The sequence below is a fragment of the Mastigoproctus giganteus genome, chromosome 7 (assembly GCF_048544385.1).
Source record: "Mastigoproctus giganteus isolate SK-2022 chromosome 7, ASM4854438v1, whole genome shotgun sequence".
Taxonomy (NCBI): domain Eukaryota; kingdom Metazoa; phylum Arthropoda; class Arachnida; order Uropygi; family Thelyphonidae; genus Mastigoproctus; species Mastigoproctus giganteus.
Genome location: NC_143581.1, coordinates 186753156 through 186767287, shown reverse-complemented (window position 1 = coordinate 186767287; position 14132 = coordinate 186753156). Strand labels below are relative to the sequence as shown.

At 38.7% G+C, this 14132-nt stretch overlaps 1 protein-coding gene across 1 annotated transcript; it reads right to left on the bottom strand.

Moving 5' to 3' along the window:
• Nucleotides 1–337: 337 nt before the first annotated feature.
• LOC150083409 (uncharacterized) lies at nt 338–11778 on the bottom strand. The gene is made up of 6 exons (XM_090377252.1): nt 11642–11778; nt 7730–7785; nt 4788–4895; nt 2845–2877; nt 1658–1696; nt 338–449 (listed from the first exon to the last, which is right to left on the bottom strand). Exons 1-6 carry the CDS (start codon nt 11736–11738, stop codon nt 405–407), a joined length of 378 nt encoding a protein of 125 aa, XP_090233378.1. The 5' UTR covers nt 11739–11778; the 3' UTR covers nt 338–404.
• Nucleotides 11779–14132: the final 2354 nt, after the last annotated feature.

Here is a 14132-nt window from a genome sequence, read left to right as displayed (position 1 = left end):
GGTCTGAGGATGGGTTCCAGCAAGGTTCCCGAAACGTTGCCTTAATGTATAGTGATTTAGTTAATAGATAAATAAACTATCTTAATATTCACGTGGTATAAGAGTGGTCATTATAGAACTCTAGATCCCACAGACTATAATTATATACTGATAGAACCATGTCATATTTATATCCGCATATGTTTGTCCACCAACTATGTAAAGAATATAAAGTAAACAATATGGTATACTGGACTGTCATGAAACGTTTTATTTCGAAATATATACATGAGTTTTCTAATTCAATTTGGAATGTAATCAGCTCCATACTAAAAAAAGAAGATAATTTTCTGTTGATAGGTAAAATGTAGTATTTTATAACTCTTTTTTTTTTCAAGATTCGTTGATCGGTATAGACCTGCTCGTCACTGATTCGGAAACATCTTCTTATAAATGTCATTCATACATTTCTATGAAAGGAAAAGAAAGAAAGAAATCGATGAACACATCATTGAATAATATAAGTTTGTAAACTAGTCATGAAATATTGGTAATGTTAGAGTATAATTTAATATAATGTAAGAAAAATATCGATCAGGCGTACTAGCACTAGAACTCCATGTATTGAAACACTCCACTCTGAGAAGTAATGGTTAATTGCAGAGGTCACCTGATGGGAAGATGAGCACCAGTAAAAGCAAGATATAAAAGGCATACGCACTCAATAACATTGGATCCACTGAAAGTCATCAACGAATCCATGAGCGTGTTGTGACATTCCAAACAATTGTATCTGCACTGTGGTTTAAATAATGCTGTTAACCTCCCTCTTCCAACCTACATCCTGGATTTGAATCCAAATGAACACCTTTGGAATGTTCTGGAACAAAACTTGAGAGAACACGATATTGTAGTTCAAGTAGAGAAATAACCACAGGCATTATGGGACAAGTGGAGCCCAATAAAGATCTTCGCAAATCAGAAAATTGTAGAAAATGTCCTTCGGGAGATTAGTTATGAATCTTATTCAGCCTACTGCGGTCAAACTCAATATTAAAATTTTCTTTTCCTTTTATAGAAGGACAATGCATGCCCACTTGTAATCTGCTTTTCCTGTAGCCGCAATAACAACTTTACTTCATTATATCATTAAAAATTAAACGCACAAAATTATTGCAAATATGAGAACATAACAGAAGTCAGTTTAAATACTATTATAATAGGAATACACTAATCATTACCCAAACAGGACAAAAAAGTAAAATTGCAACGTTTGCTGTGATCACCGAAAACATTGTAAAAATAAGATCGCCAAATTTCTATTAATGCGATTTTAATAAAATTTTGAAGAGTTGGACAAATCCTTCTTAAAAAGCGAAATATAAAATTTCATCAAAATCTGTTCACTCGCAATCGAGTTATTACATGCTGGCGGACGGACGGACTTTTTTGTTTTTTCGTTATGAAAAATTAAAATGTGTCTGTGATTCAGAAGCAGCCATAAGGCAGCAAACATTAGAAAACACGAGATTGGAACAAGATATATTGTAATCATTCATAAAAAGTCGTTTATTTACAAGTGATCCGAGATCACTAGTATTCGTTAGCAATTTTCAATCTTTTTCGAACGAACTACAATATCATAACACTAAAAAAAAAATACAAAGCAATGACTTACCTGAAACTCTGTATTCTCTTTTGGTGGAGGCGGAGGAGGCTACAAGTAAAAAAAAGTCGTTGTTACTACTAGTAAATATGTTCAAATAAGGCTGCAGCTTTTTTGGAACAGATATTATTAAAATTAATTAAATAATTATAAATACAAATACAGTAAACTCCCCTTATAGCGCATTCGAATGAACCAGCCCCAAAGAGCACTATAAGTTGGATCCCTACTTCACAGGATTGATCATACGACTAGAAGAAAAGAACGCTAAAAATATTATATAAACAGCGGATAGTATTATCAGAGGATATGTTATAACGGGAGTTTATTGGATACTCGTATGTGTTTTATAAAAAAATTCAATTATGTATTCAAACCAATGTTTGAAGGAGCGATGAAGACCGGGATACCAGAGCTACTGAAGACTTGGTAAACTGAAGTCATACTTGGTACACACGCTTAGTAAACTGAGGGCAAATGAGATTAAGGACAGTAGGAACGTTTAACCTTCCTTCTGTCCTTAATCTCTCGCTATCTTCGCATTTTTATCTACACTGTCATCCCTTTTCTTGCCTTATACCATTTGCTTGCACTAACTTCATATATTCGCCCTAAATTTATTCTAAATCGCATCCCTATTTTTGCATCTAGGTTATACTGTAAGCACTTATTTTAATTTTAATACCATTTTACTTCTTAATTTACTTTAATTTATTTTGTTCTACAACATACACTGCGTTGGGACTACCTTTTCCATATTTTTGTTAAAGTTCTACTGCTTTACCCCCTTCCCCAGTTGATCTTACTTAGTTTCATTCTTAAATTTGCTTTTCTTCCACAGGTATGGACAAGTATAGAAACGCAGTCTTTGATACATGATCAGGTGTAGTCCCCTGATGAACTACCTGATTATGTATCAATATTTATTTTTAGCTAACGTCAGATTTTAATTTTATAATTTCTCTACCCCTTTCTCGGACTTATAACCAAAGTATCCCACCCTTATCTGATGCTTGCTATTACTCCATATATTAATTTAATTATTTTTGCTTCACAGTTCCCTTCTCCCTAATTGACGTTGTTCCAACGTCAATTAGGGAGACGGGAACTATAACTTAAAACCAAATACCACTACACTTTTCTAACATTACAACAAGGTATGATTATAATTTATTTGGATACAGAAATTCAACACTTACCGCACTCTTTTCTTCTTGGATACATTTTTCCAACTAAAAAATTCAATATAGAATTATAAAAATAAAGTTTTTTCTATAAATTAATATGTAATATTAAAATAATTCTTCTACTGTATCGTAATAATGAAAGATATACAAAAAGGAAGGAATTTTATAAGAACGTGTTGTTGGGCTTTAGACGCATCAGCAACTTTTGGCATATTGCAACATATATAATGTATTCACTGCTACCCCTCGCCTGAGACCGACTAATTCTGCCATGTAGCGAAAAAAACCCATAAAATTCACTTGCGTCATTGACGGGATTCAAACTCAGGTCTCTTCCACCCGGTGTAGGGTAGGATGGTGATTATACCAGCTGCTGTGCCACCCCCAAGAACTATTTCATAAGTGATGGCCAGCAAAAATCACATCACAAACAATTACATCCTATAAATAATTAAAATTTCCACACTTCCAGAAGGAAGTCAGACATTTGTGTAAAAGATTCCTAAAGGTAAAAAACATCGTTTTTCGTTAGACGAATAAAAACAAGAAAAGGTTGATAGAACGTTTCCCTACCATCGAACTATGTCCATGATACACTGCTGTTCAAAGAAAGTGCATCACCCCTTAAAATTGTAATTGTCGTCTGAATAACGTACGTATATGGCAATATTTCTTACAGATTGCATCAGATAAGATTGACACGCGTTGGTGATGACGTAATATTGCATCAGCTGTTACTTTCATCCATGCAAGAACGCTCTGCAAGAGGTACAGTCATTCCTTGTTTGTGTCAGGATGGCGAGTTACCTGCAGTTGACGCCACGAAGAAAGAGTGCTATTCTTGCTTTATGTGAGGAAGGATGTTCTTCCCGTCATATTGCTTATAGAGTCTTTTAATCAGTCGACAGTGAGTAGATTTCTATCCAAACTCAAGAATACTGGTTCTGCTGATATAGGAACCGGACGAAAACGAGTCTCTACGCCAAAACAGGACCGCGTTTTGAAGTGCTTATGCCTTAAAAACCGTACAGCTTCTTCGTCTGAGCTGAAAAGAGAATGGGAAGAGCATACGGGAGTGGTAGCAAGTGCAGTACCAGTCAGAAGAAGCCTCTTCAAAAATGGACTTGTAGCCCGTCGTCCTAAGAAGAAGCCCCTCCTCACACAAAAAATGAAAAAGGTCCGATTAATTTGGTGTAAAGAGCATGTCAAATGGACCCCCGAACAGCGGAAGTCAGTTATTTTCTCGGATGAGAAGAAATTGAACCTGCATGGACTGATGGGAGACAAACGATTCGCCGTAGACGTGGTGAAGAATACCATCCAGACTGTATGGTGTCTAGAGTGAAATTCCCTACCAGCCAAATGATACGGGGGTGAATTTCGTATTACCTAATTGCGTGTATTCTTTGGTCAGTTTGTTGTTTGTTGTAAAACCCCACATTTCCGGTAGAAGAAAAAACATGCGACTCTCGCATGAGACCAACTAACTCATCTAAGTGGTCAAAAAAGCCCATAAAAGAGAAAAAAACACTCTTCCAATGAGAAAAGGTGGAAGAGTTAGTTGTAATATAAAGCAATAGAGTATGTTTATAGCAAAACAATTGTTTTCATTTGATTCATCCTTGCGTAAAATGGCAACCAAACATTTTTATTTATTTCAGAAAAGAGTTCAATATTAATAGAGTAGAAGGGAAGCCGATAAAATATATCACCAGTAATAATTGTTATAAGTATAAAATTTCACAGGCTTCTTCTTCAGAAAAAAATCATAATAATTTTCATAATTCATTTTAAAAAGAATAGTCAAAGATTACAGATATAAAGAGCAACAAGACCAACGTGAAAGACAGGATGACCAAACACAGTAATTTTTTCCCATATGGGACAAGTAATTTCTAACAAATCTTTTAAATACGCTCATATTTTTTGTTTATGTTTCCCAAGATCATACATACCTTTTTCATCAAATCAGTTTGGTCGCATATCTTTTCCAACAAAACGGCATCTTTGTTTATACCCTCTGGAACGTGTTTCTGTAGACAGGGCTTAACAAAGGCTCTGATCTGGGAAAAAAATGATGAATAAATAATAAATTAATGTCTTGGCGCCATGTACAAATAAATGCATTACAAAGTTGCACGATACACAAAGAGGTTGGTGTAAATAACATGATGTAAACACAGAATAATAAACATTTATAATCCTATTTTATACAACATTTAAGCAGTATAACTGTGCGTACTAAACTATAACCTGCAAAGCTTCGAGATTTGATTCATTTTATAGAAGATCGATTTATACTGTTCAAATTTGCTCATCTTGAATTCAGGGTCACTTTTGGACTGTGATGACAAGTGTAGCCCAAATTCAGAGGGACAATTCATTTGGGTTGTGCACAGGACATTCTGTGCACTATTTACTGTGATGTTTAGCTTTTGTGCTTCTAAAATCCCATGCTATGAAGCTCCCCACATATAATATCCGTAGTATTATCAGTTGCTGTGTCCTCGGTGAGCTCCTGGTGGACAGTATTTTATGATAACTGACAGGATCTTCTTACCACTCTTATGAGCACTCTGGTCTCTTTTGGGCAAATTCTGCAGTCTATCCCGAAGGTTTCTCGACTGTAGTAGCACCATAACGTTTCCATTGGTAATTGTGTTAGCCACCGTGGATGTAAGCTGTTGTTGTTAGTATTACACTGATGTGAAAAACTAAAGGTCCAACGCTATTTCTAAAGGTTACAACCACAAAATCTTTACTTAAGGTACTCTTTACTGATGAGAGTAGATTCAGTCTCAGCAGTGATTCTGGACGTCAGCTAATCTGGCGAGAGGTGGGCACACGGTATCACCCCGCAAACATCACTGAAAGGGATCGATATGGCGGTCGAGGTGTTCTCGTCTGGGGAGGCGTAATCTTGGATGGGCATACACAACTACAGATACTGGAAGGCGGTACTGAAACCGGTGCACGCTACTGTACTGAGGTAATTCTTCCCCATGTGCGTCTGTTCCTAGGTGCCATTGGCCCCGAGTTCGTGTTTATGGATGATAACGCCACACCCCATCGCACTGCAGCTGTTGATATGCTTTTGAAAAGTGAGGACATTGTTCGTATGGATTGGCCTGCCCGTTCCATCGAACACATATGGGCCGCTCTGGGGAGACCCCTAGCGTCACGTCCACACCCACCAGAAAATGTTCACCAGCTCAAGATGGCGCTTGCAGAGGAATGGACGATGTCACCGCAAGAACTTATCAACAACATTGTTCTAAGAATGGACAGTCGGTGAAAAGCCTGCATCGACATTAGGGGTGACCATATCTTCTACTGCGGACCACCTCTTCCCTTTGTTCCATCTTTGGCAGTAATGCATCTGTATCATGGCAGCCAGTGCTATGCTGCTATTTTTGAATAAAGTCCCACCGTTTTGTTTCCGTTCTTGTGTGGGTGTTGTTTCCTTCATCATTTCTGTACCTCACGAGGTTACTTTGGTCCAGGCCAAAGGACCTCGTGAGGTTCCTTTGTGGCCTGGATCACGAGGCCAAAGTAACCGCGTGGGGCCACTCCCATGAGAAGCTACAGGTGAAAACCTGACTGGTCCTTAAGTTTTGCGCACCAGTATAGTATTAGTAATGGCCATATGATGCAAGGAAGCCTAAGGCTTATGCTGCACCAGCCAAAAAAAATAAAGTAAAATAATGATAATAAAAAAATTAAGTAACATAAATAATTAATAAATAATAATAAGACAAAAGGAAATAGATAACCTATGCACCTCCCTCCTCTCGTAGGTAAATCCAGCTGACCTTTGAATTCCCCTCCAAACGTCAGCCTCTACCACCCATGTACGTAACTTATTCCAGTAATTTATAACTCGCTGACTCAAATAAAACTTCCTGCAATACAGTCTAAACGTCTCCCCCCGTAACTTGAATTTATGGCCCCTAATTCTAGAATCTTTTATAACCGTGAAAATTTCGTCCTCATTCATTTTACTTTTGTGCGGTCTCCATACTTGAACACAGAATTCCAAGTGTGGTCTAACAATAGCCCAATATAATGGGATTATGACATCCTTATCCCTACTAGCAAATGTTCGAGAGGACACATGGGCCTTCCTTGCAACTTGTCTACAATGCTCGGAGAACTTCATATCTGGCCTGATCGTAACTCCCAAGTCCCTTCATTCCACTACTGATTTTAGTTCATCTCCACCAATATATGTTATTTTGGGGTTACTGTTCTCCAAGTGTTCCCCAACCTTACACTTTGCTGGATTAAAGCAGAGCCCATTTTTCTGACCATCTCTAAAGTCTATCTTGGTCACTCTGAAGAAGCTCTGCTTGGCAGCAATCATTAACTTCTCTACCAATCTGTACATCATCTGTAAATTTAGACGTCACCCCCTAAATGGTTGTTGGGTTTTTTAGATGCATAAGAAACTTGGACCATACCGCACAGTATATATTATTTTTTTACTACATTGAGCACGTTCGGTAGTCGAGTTGTCTGATTGCTGGATAAAAATACTCCAGTTTCTGGGAGAAAAACCATGCAACTCTCGCCTGAGAACTATTGACTCGGCCATTACACAAAAATCTAATAAAAATTCCTCAAGAGTTTGACATTCTAACTCTGCCTTTTCCACCCAATGTGGAAGGATAATGCTTAATACACTGTGATACCCACGAGCGCTTGATGTAGTGTATTGTTGCAATGGTGATGCGTCCCCATTGGAAGTTGCTAAGCTCAACACCTCAACTCAGCTTCTGTATTTCTAGCGAATTTTTCAAAAAGCCCTAAATGTTCCTATACTTTTTGGAAATATAGCGCATATTTCTTTAGTATAACACTATAATGAAATACTTCACTTAATATCTGAAATTCTTACCGGAGCGTCTATCATTTTCATGCAGTTCACAGTATCTTCAAGATTTTGCTTGTCTCCTAGAAATCAGAAATACATATCTTACACAATTTTCAGCAGGAAAACCTTAAAAATTTAGTACTGAACTATAAAAATTATAGTTGTGGAATAAAAAAAAGTATTATATTAATATAAAGGTCATCTGGAAAGTTACTTTCAACTATCCATGTGTATTGTGTTTGTAAATTGCGCGTGTTCTCTGGTCGATTTGCCTGCTTTGCTGGACAAAAAAGCCCCAGTTTTTCCGAGGAAGAGAACCTTCTTATTTACACATGAGACCGACTAACTCAGCCATGGAGTGAAAACAGCCGATAAAAGTTCATCAACGGGATTCAAACCCGGACCTTTTTTCACCCGGTGTAGGGAGGACGGTGATGATACCACTGTGCTAACGCGCAATAATGATCATCGTAATAATAATAATAATAAGGGGCATGATTAGCATAGGGGTTACGATGCCAGACCACGAATGTGATGGACCAGAATTTGAATCCCGCCACGAAATAAAAACGCGAAAGCCGCTTTATCAGACCTACTTCCCAAAGGTCTAAGTAATGGATGAAGTAGAAAGTAGTGCCTTCTGGTGTCACGGCCAATAACAACCATCCACCACTGGATGCAAAAAAAAATAAAAGTAAAACAGATACACCTCCATAGTTTAATGAAGATCACAAGTAGAATATTCAACATACTGCTTCGAATGTGGCGCAGGATAAAGTCACTCGCTTTCATCCGTTAGGCAGAGGGATCGGTTCAAAAAATTGGAGACAGTCTTCTGGGGAAGACAATGGAGCAAGTGGCACTGTTTGCTGTATGGATACGGCAAGGAAAGAGCAGGGTCATCCAACGCAACCAACTGAAGGTGCTCCCTGTGCTAGTGACTACAAAGAAAGAAAGAAAAAAGCCACCTCGTGAAGTGGAGAACTGAAATAATACATTTATCATGTGAGCATACTACAAAGTAACCAAGCCAGAGACCGATATTAAAATATACACTGAGTGGACAGAAAACATGAGATACATACCTAGTAACGGGTAGGCTCACTTTAGCCTAGATAACGGCAGTCACACGCGAGGCATTGAGTCTATTAGTTCACGAAAGCGATCCACAGGTATTTCCATCCATGCTTGCTGCACCGCTGTCCATAATTCGTCGCATTCCTGGGTGGAAAATCCAAAGCTCGAATGGACCTTTCCACGGCATCCCAAAGATGCTCCTCAGGATTTATGACAGGTGAACGAGGAGGCCATTCCATGGTGATAAATCTGCGGAATGCTCTTCGAACCATGTTCTAGTCACCACAGCTCTGTGGGAAACGCTTTGTCCTGCTGGAAGAGTCCATTGCCCTGTGGGTGTATTCTACGATGACCATGAAGGGATGCAAATGGTCTGCAAGGATGCACACGTAACCTGCACCGTTCAGAGATGCGTCTAGACGTACCAGAGGTCCCACTGTGTACCAGTTGAACATGCCCCAGACCATTACCAACAATCCACCTGCCTGAACAGTTCCTTGTTGACATGATGGGTGCATTGCTTTGTGCGGTTTCCGCCATATATGCACCCTCCCGTCCGCTCGAAATAACTGGAAACGGGACTCATCGGACTAAGAAACCCGTCTCCAATCATCCAAGGTCCAGTGCCGATGTTCTTTCGTCCAGTTGAGGCGTGGAGTCCTGTATCGTGGTGTTAGTAATGGACTCTGGTGGATCGGCGGCTCCCATAACCTATTGCGGCTAATGATCGTCTAAAGGCCTTGGTAGAGACGTTTCTGGCACCTCCCTCGTTGAAGTCGGCGGTGATTTGTGCCACTGTCGCTCTCCAGTTGGCTGAAACAATGCGAGACAGACGTCAACGGCCAGCTTCATCCACCGTCTTTCTTTGCCCACAGCGCTGTCCCCGATGAGATGTTATTCCGGAAATGTATTCCCGATACACTCTTGATACTGTCGAACGGGGATAGTGCAATTTCTGTACCACCTTCTTGATAGAGTGACCCATGAGTCGGGTACCCACTATCATCCCTCTTTCAAAGTCGGTTAACTCACTGAAAAGTGGGTTAAAAATGTTGTTTTTCATACTGACATCGAATTAGTGAATTCAGTGGTGCAGTGTACCTATATACTTGCCAAGCGGTGGATTCGTCCACTAGCGAGAGAAATGACAGCGTCGCTTTGCCCAGGAACCAGGTATCCCATGAATTCTGTCCTTTCAGTGTACAGTTAAGTTACAAAATGAAATTAATGTTGTTATTTTTCTAATAATTTAAAGTTTACAGACAATAAAAACACTTGTAATACTAATTGTACTCCTGTGGAATTACATAAAAGGATATTAAATAGCGTTTATGTCGGGGTGGCACTGAAAAATGGGGGGCAATTCATTCCCACTTCGACTATTGTTTATAAGCAATTTTACCGAATTTATCAGATAAACAGAAATAATTACACTAGTTTTAAACAGAGATAGAAAAAAAAACAATAATTTTAAGAAATACATAGTCTACTTAGCACGTTTTAAAATTCTCCCACAAGTTTTTTTTTTATTTATTAATTCCTTTTATTAATGGTGCATCTTGCAGCAATTTTCTTCTATTAATACTAAATAATGGTACTAATTTTTCCTAGTTTTACCTTAGTTATTATGCTGTTCTTCCTTCAGTAAATGCCTGAGTTCACTCCTTGTTGGGAAGGGAGTAATTTTAATATTTTGCTCTTTGTTCTATCTTACTCACATCATTGTCAGCTAATCAGTTTAAATTTTATGGAATTTGGATTTGGTTTTCACCTCGGAAAATAAGCAAACTGAGCATAGAGTACAACCATTTTGTATCGACCAATCGACTGGAACTTCATAGTCCCAATTAAGTACCTATTTCAAAGCTTCTCGACGCTGATGCCAAGAAGTCCTGACATATCCTGAAATGGTGCTCTGACCCAATGAAGCTCCCAGGTAATAGTCAGTTCAGCCCAACCTTAGCATATGTGCAGAATTGTGCGTGGAGGCCATTGAAGTCATCTATTAAGAAACTAACTCAAGAAATGTGGCGGAGTTGAAGAATCTGGGATTTGGTAATCGTATGCCCACAAAAACCTGTTTTTTCTTTTAAAAATCGAAATATTCTACTGTAGAACAATGGAAAACGATCAGGCGAGATGGCAAATCTCGATTTACACTTTTCTACACCAATGGTAAGGTGAAAGTGTGCCATGACCCTCATAAAGCCACGCATTCAAAAATGGCAGTCCGGTTCATATTCTCTACCGACCACAATACAGTAGCTAATAAATATCCTGATGGAAGAGTGGTCAAAATCAGGGGCACACATATGAGCTGTAATTTGGATAAAAGGTGACTGAAAATATATTTATAATTTTTTGGTAGCCAGTTGAGATAATAACCAGTTTCTATACAAAGAACAGATCTAACGCTGGGATTTATATTATCGTATAAATCTTTTATTCTATCTTAAACTATAATTTTCATGGTCTAAGATTTTAAATATTTTTATAAATTTTTAACTAAATAATCCTACATAATTAAGATACAAATAAATTCTGTTTAAACAGCCGGATCCAGAAGAGTTTTCAAATTCATCGGTACTTCACATATACTGAATTATCAATGGGCCACAGCAAGCCCATTGATAATTCAGCACTTTAGCCAAGCGATGAAAGGAAAGAGAAAAAAGATAGAATCCGTCCTTAATATGCATACTTCTAGTCAAAATATTATAGCCGTGAGGATGCAACAGAGTTTATTGAATAATTTTTCAATAAGCAATTCAATTAAAAGTGCTATATTAATCTAACTACTCAACATTTTCTGGTAAGCGCGAAATAATTCATTTTCACCAACGAAATTCCTAAACTTACCACAAAAGCGGTTTCTGATCTCTTCAGAAGTTGGTTGAACAGCAAAGACGGTCGCAATAACACCAAGCCCAAAGAGAATACAAACGGAAGTTTTCATGTTAAAAGCTCGGTGCAGAACCAAAGAGAAAAGTAACACAACGTGCGCTGTGACCCGCTTTCAATTTATAAGGTCACAGTGAAAGCCATAGAAAAAAAGCATCTTTTGTTCTCTTTGGATCACTATTTACATACTTCCAGGAAATTACGTCACCCATTCGAGAAAGGAACGAAAAAAAAAGTGTGATCCCTGCGTAATAATCAAATCTAAACAGAATAATAGAAATAATGAGTTTATTTGGAACGCTTCTAACATCATTTCTTTGAATTCAGCGACGCGTGTGTTTTCAGTTGGTTGTGTTGTAACAGCTGAAAGATTCAGAACCTTGAAACCACAAATCGCACGTACACTAGACTATGCACACAATGACTGCTTTGTAGTCTGCATCCTTGTAAAGAACGTGGAAAAGATGCTAATTCATTAAATTCCCTATCATTAACCAGCTATATTTTTATATTTTAATATCGCGCATGAGAGTGTCTTAAACATCCCCACAACAATTTAAGCGCAATCTAAACATGTTTAGTGATAGTTTTATAACTGCTTATGGAAGAAATAATCCTCTTAATTCTTTACTATGTCTAATGGATAAATATAAACTTATTATTTACTCCAATTGAGAAATATTTAATTAGGCACAGAATATTTTTTTCTCTGCTGTATGGTGGTCTGAAGATGAGTCATGTGTAATAATTCAGCAATCAAAATTTAAAAAAAAAAAATACAATAATCCAATATGTAGTTGGATTTTAGGAGCATCAGCGACTAAGACCATATTGCTTTGTGCATACTCTGTAAATTGAACACACGCAATTTATGTGTTCTTTGGTCGATTTTCTGTTTGCTGGACGAAAAACCCGAGTTTCCGGGAGAAAACCATGCTACCTCGCTTGAGACCGACTAACTCGGCCGCGTTGTGAAAAAGGCCCATTAAAATTCCTCACATCATCAACTGGACTTCAGCTGTTGTCTTTTCCACCTGGTGTGGGGAGGACGACGATTTTACCAACTGTGCTACGCACGAGAGCTCGGATGTAGCGTTTACTTATAATATATAATCTGTATAAAATTTTAATGTATTCTTTTATATGGTCATTTACAACATTAATTGTAAATTATAAATAAACAGATTTAGAAGGTGAATTAGAAATATTTTTGATCACATTGATCACAATGTGATCAGAGTTTAGAGTGTATTTACTGTCAAAGGCACCAGGAGTTTCCCCCATCTCCACGTACTATACACCCACGTACATTGTGGGTGTGAAACAGAACACTTGGCACACTATGGCCATAGTTGCCGATGCGCCTAATAAATCCCTAAACAAACAAAAAAGAAACAACAAAACATTGTCACAGGTTTAAAAGTGTATGGATTTTGTACATGTGTAAAGTCGTGTGCCGTGTTCTTCTGGTCATTTAGCCACTGGGCCCCTAATGGGACCCAACGTTGTCCACAGTCTGCCCATGGAGGCAGACCAGGTGCATCAGTATTATAATTATTTATTCTGGCAGGTCCTGCCACCTAATTTCCTGAGATTTCAGTGGCTAGGACCTATAAATAAAAAAAAACCGTTATAGCCAGGGGTCAGCCAAAAGCGGTACTATTTATGCGAATTGATGTTATTAAGTTTTTGGGTGTAGGACTCAAGCAATTTAGAAATGATTCAGACACTATTAGTTGTAAGTTAGAGAGAGGGAGGGAGAATGAAGGCTGGGGGAAAAAACAGAGATAAGGGGTCCATAAAGAAGATGACTCCCAAATCAGTGGAGCATGCCCATGCCCTACCAGAGGGAAAAGAGGGGGTGGCGAGGGGAGGAGGAGGAGACCAGAGTCACCTCCCCTACCACCCGGCGAGTGGAGGAAAAGGACCATGCAAGGGAGGGTGGCTAGGAAGGCCTAATGGCAGCATCCGAGCTGTGCTGGTGGTTGTGTCACTCCTGGGACGAACCAAGGAAAGAATTGTATGGCGCTATTCCCGCGGAAGTTTACGGTTGAGATAAAGTTCGTTGCCTGGCAAAAAGGTCTTGGGTAAACTTGGAAAAGGCGCGGTAGTATTTCTCGTGTTCCAGAAGATCGTTTTCTTGATCCTGCGGAAGGAAATGAACCTGTGTAATGAGAATGCGTCAGAGATCTTCGTAAATCGGGCAGTGGTACATAACGTGGTCTCAGGTTTCCTGGGATCCACAGTTACACAGAGGGTTGTCTGTTATATGGAAGGAAGTCAGTTTTGCACGAATGGAATTGTGCTCTGTGAGAAGGAAGGTGGTTTGTAGGCCCGAGGAGAACCATGTCGGGCTTTTGGAATAAACTGTTTGGACTTCTGGAAGAAATTTTCTGGTTATGGCCCCCTTTGTAGACTCCGTCCACCTAGTCTGCCAGACCTGTGTTAA